The following is a 12,304-nucleotide window of genomic DNA, read 5'->3' on the forward strand; positions in this document are numbered from 1 at the left end:
AGTTTCTCGCAAAAAAGGGCCTGAAGTTCAAAACCCATATTCAGAGCGTGACTCCATCTGTTTGCTGGAGTCTGCCTGAAGAGTCTTCATTGGACTTCCCAGCATCCCTGCTTGGGGTGAGAATGGAAGCCGAGGCCTTTGGCTGTCATTCTTGGCATTTTGCCTCCACAGCCAATCCTCGAAAGAGGCCCTGAATTTCACTGCCATTGTCTCATCAGTGCCATGGCTTTTCCTATTAAATGGTGGATTATTTCCATTCCTGGGGACTGGCACAACGTTCACCAGCAACTTCTGGTGGCAATATCTCACTTCACGCCAACAGCTGAGAGTGTTCGGGGCTCAGAGCACACTTCCTCCAAGGGGAGGCTAAGGCATCACGGCCCTCTGTACAGTCTCTGATTCTTGCCATCCTCAGAATTCAAGAAGTCAAACCAGGGCAAAACCTGAGTATTATGCACCCCCTACGTAGGGCCTGGGAAAATTTCTGTCTCCCACTTCCCCCCTAGCTCTGAAACCAAGCCGGACATCCTGTTAGCAAAGGACACCTCTATTAGTAACCTGGGATCAGGTGACAGGGAAGTTGTTAGCATGATTTGTGACAGACCTTACTAACCTCATCCCAGGGGGACAGGGCAGGAGATCATTTTACACATATGGGTCAAACTTTAGGACCCAGGACATCTCTGCTTCCTGCTTCTAAACTGGCTTGGGCTGTTTCCTTATCTACAGTCTGAGTTTTGGAAAAAAAAAAAACCAGTTTGGCCCACAACCATCCATGCCCCATGTAAGTTTGGGGGTCAGCAGGGATGCAGGACACAAGTCAATGCCGTTTGCTCTTTATTATTGTCCATTATCTTCTGGTACAGAACGAGACAAAACTTAACGGCTAAACTCAACAATTAGAATAAGAGAGAGAGAGAGAAAGAACTCAGAAGCAAGTTTGTTGTCCCCAGGCTCTGGTCAAGTCCTGACATATTACTGAATATACAGATTTCCCAGCTGACATGGGTCAGCACATGAATACAAGCACAGTTTAAAGCGGTACCAAAATGAATCCATTTCACAGTCATCATGTCTAGAAGCTCAGTTGCACATTGCAGCGTTTCCACTGTCACAAATTCACGATCATAGAGTGAAGTAGCAGGTGTGGTCAGGCCTGGGAAAGTGGCGTCCATAAGGGGAGACAGATTGGGAGGCCAAAGCAGCTGTGGGATCTGTCCCAATCTTGAATGTCTGTGTTAATGCTGGGGCTGGGGCGGGCCCAGGGCAGGCAGGCCCTGTTCAGCGGTCACATATCTCAGTACAGTGGAACAACTGTTGAGGCACTGAGCCTGAGGGGGTGTGCTGTGCTGTTTGGATATCTTTGTCAGAGAAATTCTTGCTTGAGAGAGACTCACCGCCCACAGCCCATGAAAGGAAAAGCTCACGACGTTTTAATATTTGGGGGCGAACGATGGGAGAGGCCAGTCAGCGAAACATCTGCTTTACAGACTATTTAGCAAGATGCACAGTTATATTACTTTAAATTGCAGTTTAGTTCACAATGATTTTATTTCTAGAGTAAATAATGGAGTCGAATGAAAAGCTGCCCGAGCCAACATCCCCACAGCAGAGAGACAGTAAGAGATGGTCCTGTACACGAAGAGCCTCATGTATGAGAATTGCTGAGCCTCAAAGCTGAAGGCACAGTGAAGGGATCCTTAGCATCGTGAGCCTTTTATTTGAAAAAGGTACTCTTTTTAAACTAGATCCCGCTTACTCATATGACCCTGAAGACTGACTAAAGAGGAGAATCTTTCAAATATTTCTACTAAGGAAGAATCGCAGATCCTGTGAATTAACTGAAGTTGTGATTTTTCTCTAAGTTTTGAATTAATGGGCTTCAAATTAATGGGCTTTTACCAGAGTTGCAGGCAGTCTGATTACAGTACTTTTAAATGAGCTAATTATACTGATTAGTATGAGTAGAGTTCAGTGGGGAGGATGTGCTTGTTTCTGAATCGGCACGATCTCGATGGAGCTTCGTCGCTCGTCAAGCTGAAAAGCAGCCTAGACAGCAGCTTTACTGCCCAGCTCCACATCTCGCCTTGAACATGAGGGCACACTGGAGACACAGTACACACACACACACACACACACACTCCCATACTCCCAGAAAGACAGAGCGTAGGTGAGCAAGACAGTCGCTCTTGGTAATCTCTCTCTCTCTCACAAAAGAACAATCTAGAGGCAGTGTTATTTTCTTCTTCTTGTGGGATGCCATTTGGTTGAGGAGATCAACCCCCAGCCAGAGAAGAACCATCTGGCTCCAACTCCTTCACAAAAAAGATGTTTTCCTTTCCTGAGTCCCTCATATTCAGGCAACCAAAAAAGACAAAGTCCACCAAATCAGGCTGATTCCTATTTTCCGAAGCACCCTAAGGAATTCACACTAATGGCAGTGGGATTCGCAAGGAGGAGAAGCCCCTGGTCCCTGGGTCAGACCGCGTGGCTGCATCGCATGTCCTTCAGCCGGGGCACAACGCGGCTGTGCTCGTGCCACACACGCTGGGCACCTGTGCCCTCCACTCATTCTCTTGTGCTGAAAACCCCAGGTGATGTGGAGGAGTGGGGAAGGGACAAGATGGTGATTCTTGTTTTAAAAAGTCTTAAAAAGAGTTTGGTTGAAAACAAGTGACAGTCACTTTCCAAAAAATTGTTTAAAGCCTTTTCTTTTTTTTTTTTTAAATGAAAACTATCTAAATAATTAGCCCCGCCATTCCCAAAGTCAATAGTCACACTTCTGTCCATCGGGGGGAAAAAAAAAAGCAGTAAAAAGACCAGGGCACTCAGATTTCCTTCAGCTGCAGACACCCAGAGACCAGGAGCTGAGGCTGGGGGCTCGGCTCCAAAAGCCACATGTGAGTGGGGGTCCTACAGCAGGGAGGCCCACAGGATGGGGCTGTTTCATCTTCCAAAGCTTTTCATGAGGTGGGGGCAGGAGGTGGCCACTTGGGAGGGCTCCCACAGCTAACCTCGGCTTTCCTCCCTCAGAGCCCTGTCACCAGGCTGCCTAGCCCTGGGAGGTGACAGTCCTCCTTTCAGACCGGAGCCCTCCTGGTACAAATATAGCCGCACACAACGGCTATTGTTTCAGATAAGCACGTGAGAAAAGGCAGCGTGCACATGTGTACACACACACACACACACACACACACACAAGTCCAAAAACAACAAAATGTGGCTACTGCAGATTTAGCATTGTATCAAATCCACGTCCATACAAAGACAGAGTTGGAAAAGATATGTACAGGGCGTTCATAAAAGCCAAATGTGCACCGCGAGGAGTTATGACCATGGTGTACTGTACAGTCTTTTTTTTTTCCTACGATATACTGCAAAGAACATCCCAGAGGCCACGGGGGCAACCCCACGGGAAAGAAAGCTGCAAAGCACCTGAACCACGCAGCCCAGGCTGCCCTCCATCAGGCTGGGCTCCAGCTTTCCACTCGTTCCTGCCACCACCCGGCTGCCAATGGCTGAGCAGCTTGGCGGGGAAGGGTTCACGGGGATCAAAGTGGGCAGGTATCCCCGGGCACCCTCTCTTTGGCTCCGGTCATCGGGGGCCCGCGTCTGGCTCTCTGCTCAGTGGGGAGGAGACCCACAGGGCTAAGCGTCCTCTCCTGTGCTCCCAGGTCACAGACAGGCATGGGCTTGAGGAAATGCCAGGAGAGCAGGGACTGGCCCCCAAGCCTCAGGCCGCCCCAGGTCCTCCAACATGGCCAAACAGGACTGACCCCAGCATCCGTCACAGAAAAAGCAGCAGCCTTCGAGGCCAAAAATGCCTTTGTGAGGAAGGGCGGGAGTGCGGTGCTAGAGGCCCAGAGGGAGGAAAAGAGGAAGGAAGGAAAGGTGGAATGCCACCTGGTCAGCACCTCTGGCATCAGGGAGCTCTCGGGGGAAAGAGGAGGGGACGAAAGGGTCAACTGGCAGGAGACTGACTCCCCAGGTTGAGACTCAACATCAGAGTCGTATGAAGGCCTATGATCAAACTGGTCCCTTATAACCTACATATTTCTAGAAGAATCTTCTGAAGGGCCAACTGCACTGGCTTCCTGATACCTCAAGCATCACACAGGCATTAGCTCTGTCAGCCTCCGGTAGGCCTGTGAGGTAGGGGGAAGGATAGAAAACCCCAGCCACAGGGTTGAGTTGTCCAAGCTGGTGGCCTCGCTGGGATAAGAACACAAGCCTCCTAACCTGAAGCATGTTCCCGGGCAAGTGCCCAGGACTGCGGGGGCCTTGAGAAGTCATGTGCGGCCTCTAGGCAGGGTGGCATTCCAAGAGCGAGGCTCGAATGCCTGCCTGGGAGGGCTGTTTAGACAGTGAGAAGCTCGTCTTCTCAGTGGGTTTTAAACTGCTGTGGTTGCCAATAGACCCTGGCTGTGCACTCTTTTGGGCCCCAGAAAATTTTGCTACATTTTTTTAAAGCACCACAGAGGAAAAGTGGTTTGGTGCTGAGGCCAAGAGGATGAAGGTGGGGGGTGGGGAGGGCAGTGTTGACAGTGTGTTTTGCGTGGTCACTGACAATTAAAGGGCAGGTCACCTCTGCCCCATTGCTGTCCGAAGCCTCACTGAAATGGAGAGTGGACAGCTCCTGAGCCACAGAAAGGGGTTCCTAAAAATGCACTGGCACCTCACAATGACAGCCTTCAGCCCCAGGTCATGGGCTTCCCCATCACCCCCCCCCCAGAGAAATTTCTAAAAAGGGACACTTTCGGATCTTACCCCAAGTAGGCACCATCATGAAGGAGAAATCAGCCATCTGAAAATCAAGTTCATCTCAACACACCTACTCACAAAAAGGAAGGATCCTAAAAGTTCAATGGCAGACAGCACAGTGCTGAGGAGGCCAAGTTTGTGGGTTTAATCATCCTATGGACCAACCTCAGAAGGAGAGAACTCCAGCTTTCTGCCACAGCCTGTACTTCACCCGTTCAAAGGCCCTGGGCTCCAGAGGTAGGGGCATCAGCGGCATCAGTTTTCCAGGAGCTATGACTGGGCTCATGCCAGTGGGTGGCGGTTTTTGCACAGCTGGTGCATGTGCCTGGAGAGCCAGAGTCTGGGAGAGACCAAGCACACTGGAACCAGAGCCACCCTCCAGATGGCAAAGTCCACGCGGGCCCCTTGCTCCATCTCGGGGAGGTCAATCTGCCGGCCAGGCCCTGCCCTCATGCCTCATACACCCCATCCTCCTCCCACGTTGCTCAGAACATCCCTCCGAATCTGGCCCAGAGTGTAGGGGAGAGGGTGTTAGGGGAGTGGAAAGTGGAGTGTCACAGATCTGTGCGAATAGTTTCCTTGGACCCCTAGGGATGGCCCAGGTGATAACGTTTTGTTTTATGGTGTTCGTTATGTTACGACTCTTTTTGTTTTTATTCGGTCCTTGTCCCTGTCCTCAAATGTGGCAAGGACAGGAGTGCAGGGCTAAGGTGGAAATGGGCACTAAAGGACTGGCTTCCCTCCCTCATCTCTGTGGTGGGGCTTCTAGACAAATAGGTCTCAGCCAGCTGTGTGGCCCTGGGGCCCGAACCCACGGACCTTCCGGCCACAATCAACTCAATGCGGCGACTCCTTTGGCATAAGAGAAGCCAGTCCCTGACAGGAGGACGGGATGGCAGGGGTGAGGGGGCTTATGGAAGAGCGAGGTTCTTGGGACTGAGGCTCTCCCCAGGGGTTTTGATGCATGCGTGATCCCTACCCCCTTCACCTGTCTCTGACAACTGACTTCCTACAAATCCACGGTTAGGAAATTATTTGGCAACGAGGAGGCTAAGGCTGTTTTGTGGTGGCACAGTCTTTAAAAAGTTAAAAAGAAAAGAGGAGGCCCCTGTATGAGCCTTTCACACTGGACAGGACACAAGCCCCACTACTTGTCTGAGCCAGGGTTGGCATCGACTATCTCCTCATACTTTGGAGGCGGGTCACTGTAAGAGACACTGGCCTCCTCACTGCTGCTCTCCTGGGGGGCAGTCACCTCCTCATAGGACGGGGGAGGGGTGGCACTGGACAGTCTGGAGAGAGAGAGCTCAGGGAGGTAGAGGGTGCTCTCGAGGCGGACCGTGGTTCTGCCCCCCCGACTGGGCCCCAGCACCACTTGTGGGTGGCCCCCTGTCTCCCGGTGCCCAGAAGACTCCCCCTGGCTATGCACAGTGCCCCGGTAGACCATGACCCGGGGGAGGCTGTGCCCTGCGCGACTTGCCAGGTACCGGTTCTGAGCGTACGAGGGGTGGTGGCGGGTGGCCTTCTGCAGCTGGCACCTCCAGATGATGAACAAAGCGATGACAATCAGCAATGCCACCCCCAGAAGGGGCACCACCACGTACATGGCGTCTGAGCTTTGTGCAGGGTCTCGGACTGAGTAGACTGCATTTGGGTACCCCTTCCAGAACTCCATCTGCAAAAGATGAAGAAGGGCAACTTTCACTTTACATGCAAGAGCTCTGGTCCTACGTGGACATCAGAGCCCTTCAGCAAGGGTGGTTGGCAGCTGCCCCTACCCTGCCTGGTCTGACTGGCCTCTGAGAGCTATCAAAGAGGCCATGGTGTAGCACAGGGCATTATATTCAATATCTTGTAGTAACTTATAATCAAAAAGAATATGAAACTATATATATATATATATATATATATATATATATATATATATATATATATGGCTGAACCACTATGCTGTACACCAAAAGTTAATACAACATTGTAAATCAGTTTAAATTAAAAAAATTTAAATAAAAAAAGAGGCCCTGGAATGTAACAAGGACAAAGGACAACACTCGCAAGTCAGGAGGCCCCAGAGTCAGGCAGATGGGACTCTAAGGATCGGCTGTCTGTTCTTCTAGGGCCTCAGTGGCCCTGCCTTGAACCAGGCTGCCTTTCCTTCATTGCTCCTGATTCGCCTGAGATACCAGGCCAGGGCTGGCTCTTGGGACTCCTGAGGCCGCCCTGCTCCCAGAACCCAGCCCCAGGGCAGTACATGCCGTTTTCTCCTTGTCCTCAAACACCTCCTTGACCTCCTCGTAGCTGCAGATCTCCTCCATGCACTCCCGCTCGATGGTGCCCTGGCGCAGCTCCTCCAGGAACTCATTGGCACGAGGGAACCGTTTCAGGACCGAATGGGCATTCTTGGCCTCCAGAAATACTGAGGAGAGAGCCACACTGAGGCCTGGAATGGGGAGGGGCCCAGAGGCAACTTCCAAGCAGACAGCCCAGGCACAGGGGCGCAATGATGGGAGGAAGCAAGACAGAGCCAGCAGGCCAGGCACCAGCCCAGACACGGCTGGTCCTCGGGGAAAGGGACGCAAGGGCTGGCCTCCTGTGATGCCATAAGGTATCTGCCTAGAGCACCAAGACCCAACCAGACTCAGGCCTCTGCTGCTATGAAGGAAAATGGGGCCCTTCTGAGAGGAACAACAGACATGAGAGACTTTGTCATCAGGGGAAAGATACCCAGCATCTTCTGCCTCACCTCAAAAAGAGAAAATCTGACCCCTTATCATAAGAATGTATTCCTCTTTAAGGCTGATGCCGGCAACCAATACCAAACAGCCCCCTGGGACTCTACCAGGGTGTCATCCGTCCACCTGAATGGCCACCTGTGCTGTCAGATTGCCTGGCACCAACTGCCTGGCCCAAGGCAATATAGTACAAACTCAGGCTGTGGCAGATCAGGAGGCCAGATGCACATGACCTAGGGTCTATTTGCAGAGTCCAAGGCTCTGTGGACTGGGCAGAGACACGGCCAGCAAACGTGTCATTGTGGCGTAGCCACATCTACTTATTCCAAAGGGGAAGTCCAGCTACAGTTGAGCTGGCTGGCATGATGTGGGCCCTGCACCCTCACAAGCCTGAGCAGAGACCCGAGAGGGTGAAAGAAGAGGTGCCTGCCTGCTCCCGCTGCTGCCCTAGACATGTGACGTCCTAGTTCTCACATCCGGCAGCCCCTCTCACTGCCGCCAGGCAGGCGCGCTTCCCCAGGCCCCACAGCCTGCTGCACTAGTTTCTCTCATGGTGGCCCAGGTAGGCGCCCATCTCAGCACATGCTCCAGAAGGGAGCCAAAGAGTTGAGAGGGGAAAGATGTTACCCCGGCCAATCGAATAAGGGCCACAGGAACACCCCAGGGAAGGAAAGCTGGAAGTGGCTTGGAAGGAAAACTTGCCCCTTTCCCGTGAGCCCCTAGGCATGGCCCTTCACCACTAAGCTGGGGGCCCAAAAACCTCACCTGCCATGGTGCTCCTTCAGGTCCCGTGTCTCACTTGCCTGGTAAAAGAGAAAAACAGAGTCATGGTGAAATCATACCCCCAAACCTATAGGGCACCCTCTTGGTCTTGGAATGTGACCCCACCCTTCACCCACACTGGTCAAAAGTCCAAGCGGCACGGTATGGGACAAATCACCCACTGCACAGCCACTCACAGCTCTACCGCTTCTCATTCTTGTCCAAGCTTTCGCTCGGAGCTCCCTGAGGCCCAGCAGAGCTCAAAGCAAACCTTCCTGCTACTTCCTCCAAAAACATATTCTGAGAGTCTAGACCTAAGGGTGGATGCTTTTCTTTAAAAAAAAAGAAAAGAAAAGCTTCTACAAGCTGAGGTTTCTCCTTCCTCCCTGGCTTCAATGAATCTTTGCACTGGAATCTTTTGAGCTGGAAAAGACCTCGGAGAGAAAGGGCACTTATGTGAGGTCAAGCAAATCTGCAACGACAGAGACCGGAGCTGTTTTTGGAACTAATCTTGCTCACAGTGGCAAGTCCCAGATACCTCTAATGACAAGCACGTTCCTGAAACCAAGCAGCACATGTTTAAGAAGCGAGCACTGGCAAAGCATCACATGGCAACAACCGCCACCTGAAAAGTCACGGCCCCAACTCAGGTGACCTGCTGTGTTCATCTTCCCCAGGCAGGATGGCAAGAATCTCCTGAAACAGTCTTCTCTCCATGTCATGTACCAAGACATTGATTGACGTCATCAAAACCAAGCCACTAGTTAGATGGGAGCATTGCCTCTAATGCAAACAATTGTCAGGAAGCTCAGGAATTATCTAACCAATATGCAAACCATGGCGACAGCACACTGCCCCCCACCTACACACACTCTCACTCATGCACACATCCCAGAGCACTGGCCAAGCTGTCCACATCTGGGAGCAATCACCTCACTGCTCCCTTCCCCAAACAGCTCTGGTTTGATGTCAAACACAGGAACAGCGTAACCTGCTGTGTTACCCTTTTCACCTAGGCTACCAGGAAGTTCGGTGTTAACCTTGACCGGGAAGCCCAGGTGCCCTGGAAGCTCAGAGGTTAAGCACATATGCTTCTCCTTTGTGACATGGAATACACTTTTCTACTTATGTTTTCAGTCTCATGCATATTTAAAAGACATCTTCGAAACCTTTTGACCAACAGGTAGAATACAAATCATGAATAAAGTGAAAACTAAAGGAAAAACAGCAAATCTAACAGCCATCTATAGAAACACCATGGTAAGGGAGCCTTTCTCTTTGAACCCCACACCAATCCTACCCAAAACTGTCAATATGGGAATCTATCAACAGATGGGCCTGCCAGTGTGAGAAAAGTTGACCCTCAGTGTTTCTAAGAGAGAAGATGGAATATTCTCTCAAAATCCTGCTGCCATTACAGACCTCAGGGGTTCCCCTGTGGCCAGTGCCAGTCATGTATCTAGGGTGTGGGTGTGACATGCCCAACAGCAAGGTTTTTGATTGAAGGAAACTGGAGCTGTTATGTCAGGGATTGAAACGAATGAGTAAAGACTTGAGTAATAAATGGAGATAGAAAAATCTGTTTCCCTGCTTATCAATGAGAACTGCAGTGTTTTTTTTTTATTTTTACATGGAGAAATTACATAACAGCTTACATATAGCTATGTCTTGTCCCAAGCACAGCCCACTGTGGTATATGCACACCCACACATATCAGAGCCCTGGATGTGTTATCCTGACACCTGCATAAGTCATTAGTTCATTTTTAAGCTCCAAACAAGCCAGGAACTCCCCCAAACCGCTCACAGGCATGGCCCACTCCATTAACAATTCTGTAGCCACCCTCACTGCTGCTGCCGCTACTGCCATAATGCCTCCTCCCCCTCCTTCCCCAAAATTTAGCGCCTGCTTCTTCCCCTATAAATACACCATCAATAGGCCGTTACTATGGTAACAGTGAGGAAGCTCGAGGTCTCCACGACAGAGAATGCTGCTGCAGTCACGCATGTATATGTCCCTCCTGCCCCTGGTGGATACTGTAAGGCTGATTGTAGGCCAGAGGAATTTTTAACCCACTCCCCACAGGAACACAGCTGAATCCTGAAGGCCTGGAGAGGAAGGAAGGCAGGCACTGGCCACCACAAAGACCTTCCTTAACCCCACCCCAGGCTGCAGCTTCCTAAGCCAGCTCTCTGGGACACAGCTCCCAAAGTCCCTGACTGGTGGCCATCAGAGCACATAGTGTCCCAAGACGTGGCCTCAAAAACGCTCCTCGAAATCCTAGCCCTTTCCATTTCCCTCACTCAGAACTGATCACTAGGAAAGGCTCCTGTGATCTCCAAATCTCATGACTCATCAACCCACCTGGTGACACACGGAACTCCCAAATTATGCTCCTACTCAAACTCTGGGCCCTCCTTGTCCCCTTTCCACTCATGCCAGCCCCGAGAGTGTCTGTCCTCGCCCACCGTCGCCCGCCACCAGTGCCCGCCACCAGCGCGCCCTGCCCAAGAACTCCCACTTCTGGCCCAGCAACACTCTTCTCCGGGTCCGCTCAGGAACCCCCAGCGCCTTGGTCGGGCCGGGCCGGGCCGGGCCTCTAGATCCTCCCCCAACAGTGCCCAGCGCCCAGCTCAGTGATCCTGGACACAGAACCGTGCCCTCGGGGCTGGGGCACGCAACCCCAACGGCCTCACCGTTCTCCGGGCCCGGGAGGCGGCCGCCCTGTTTGCGCACGCAGCCCGCCACCTCGCTGCGGCGCCTCTTCCAGCAGGGCCCCTGTCCCCGCCCACCTGCTCCCAGTCGGCCAAGCCCCCCGGCCCAGCACAGCCGTCTCCACCCTCCCTCCCCGCCCCGCTGCCCTCCCGCCGCCCCCGGAGCCCCGTGGCTCAGCCGGGCCAGGGCCGAAGTGCGCCTGGAGCTCCCGCCCCTCGCAGCCGGACGCCCAGGCCCTACCCATTACCTCGGTACCCCCCAGCCCCTGCTCTTCTCTGGGGGCTCCGCAGCTGCCCGCCCCCCACACCCCGCCGCGCCAGGTCTGGCCTCGCGCCCCGCGCCTTGCGCGCCACCCTCGAGCGCCACGACCACCGTGCCCCGATCGCCAGGCCGCGATCGTCGCGCCGCACCGCCCACCGGGCCGCCGGGCCGAGGAGAGGAGAAGGGGTGGGGGCGACGAGAGCGGGCCGAGGGGGTATGGAGGGAGGGCCGGCAAGCTGGGCCGGAGGGGCGGTGGCGCGCACCGAGCACCGCGCGCCCGCGCCCCACTCCGCCGGCGCCGCCCCTGCCCCCGCCCGTGCCGCTGGGGGCGGGGCCTGGCCGGCGCTCCCGGGGCCAGCCGGGGACCCTGGGCCCAAGGCACGGGCCCCATAGTGTCCCCGGGCGCGGGCCCTCGGAAGCCCGGCGCCGCAGCGGGCTCCGGCGGCCGCACCCAAAGCCCGCGCGCCAGGCGTCCTCGCGCAGCCCAGCCCCCCAACTGTCCCCTACCCCGGCTCACCTGTCATTCCGGCCGGCCCGCCCTCAGTGCCAGCCGAGAAAAGAGGGGCGCCGGCCAGCAGCCCTGGCCTGCCTTGTCAGGGCTCCAGCGGGCCTGCAGAAGAAGGGCCGGGTCGAGGCCGCGTTCCGCCAATGACTGGATGACCTTGGCTTCGTCACTTACCTCCCCCTCACCCTGCCCTGGGACGGAGAGCTCCTCTCCTGTCAAATCTGGGAAATGGGGAGAATCTTGCCGCCCTCGCTGGGCTGCAGCGAAATGAAGGAAGAAATGGGCTTGGGAAAGTCTTAAGGCGCCGAAATGGGAGAGGAAAGAATCTTCTGGGCCTGCAAGAGGAGCGCCGGGTGGGGGTGGGGGGCTCTCAGGAGGCCGCGCTGTGGGAGGTTCAGCATGACAGGACAAGACGCTGGTGGCAGAGAGATGACCTTAGTCCGAGGAGAATCGCGGGAAGAGAGAGGGCAGGACAGTTCCGAGGGAATTCAGGGTCTGGTCCGCCAGTCTCCGAAGAGGACGGATGCACCCTGCTGGGTTTTCAGGGCTCTTTTTGTCCTCTGCACCT

At 53.9% G+C, this 12,304-nt stretch overlaps 1 protein-coding gene across 3 annotated transcripts; it reads right to left on the minus strand.

The window, feature by feature from the left end:
* Positions 1–836: 836 nt before the first annotated feature.
* PRRG3 (proline rich and Gla domain 3) lies at positions 837–11,915 on the minus strand. Of its 3 annotated transcripts, none has more exons than XM_031446149.2 (4): positions 11,749–11,915; positions 8,259–8,296; positions 7,017–7,177; positions 837–6,436 (listed from the first exon to the last, which is right to left on the minus strand). In XM_031446149.2, the coding sequence occupies exons 2-4, from the start codon at positions 8,263–8,265 to the stop codon at positions 5,909–5,911; spliced, it is 696 nt and encodes a 231-aa protein (XP_031302009.1). In that variant the 5' UTR covers positions 8,266–8,296; positions 11,749–11,915; the 3' UTR covers positions 837–5,908. The 3 variants fall into 3 exon arrangements, with proteins under 3 accessions (XP_031302009.1, XP_064339046.1, XP_064339047.1); XM_064482976.1 differs by lacking the exon at positions 11,749–11,915 and adding an exon at positions 11,218–11,507; XM_064482977.1 differs by lacking the exon at positions 11,749–11,915 and having other exon boundaries at positions 8,259–8,514.
* Positions 11,916–12,304: the final 389 nt, after the last annotated feature.

Source organism: Camelus dromedarius, chromosome X (genome assembly GCF_036321535.1).
Source record: "Camelus dromedarius isolate mCamDro1 chromosome X, mCamDro1.pat, whole genome shotgun sequence".
In the NCBI taxonomy this organism is placed as follows: Eukaryota; Metazoa; Chordata; class Mammalia; order Artiodactyla; family Camelidae; genus Camelus; species Camelus dromedarius.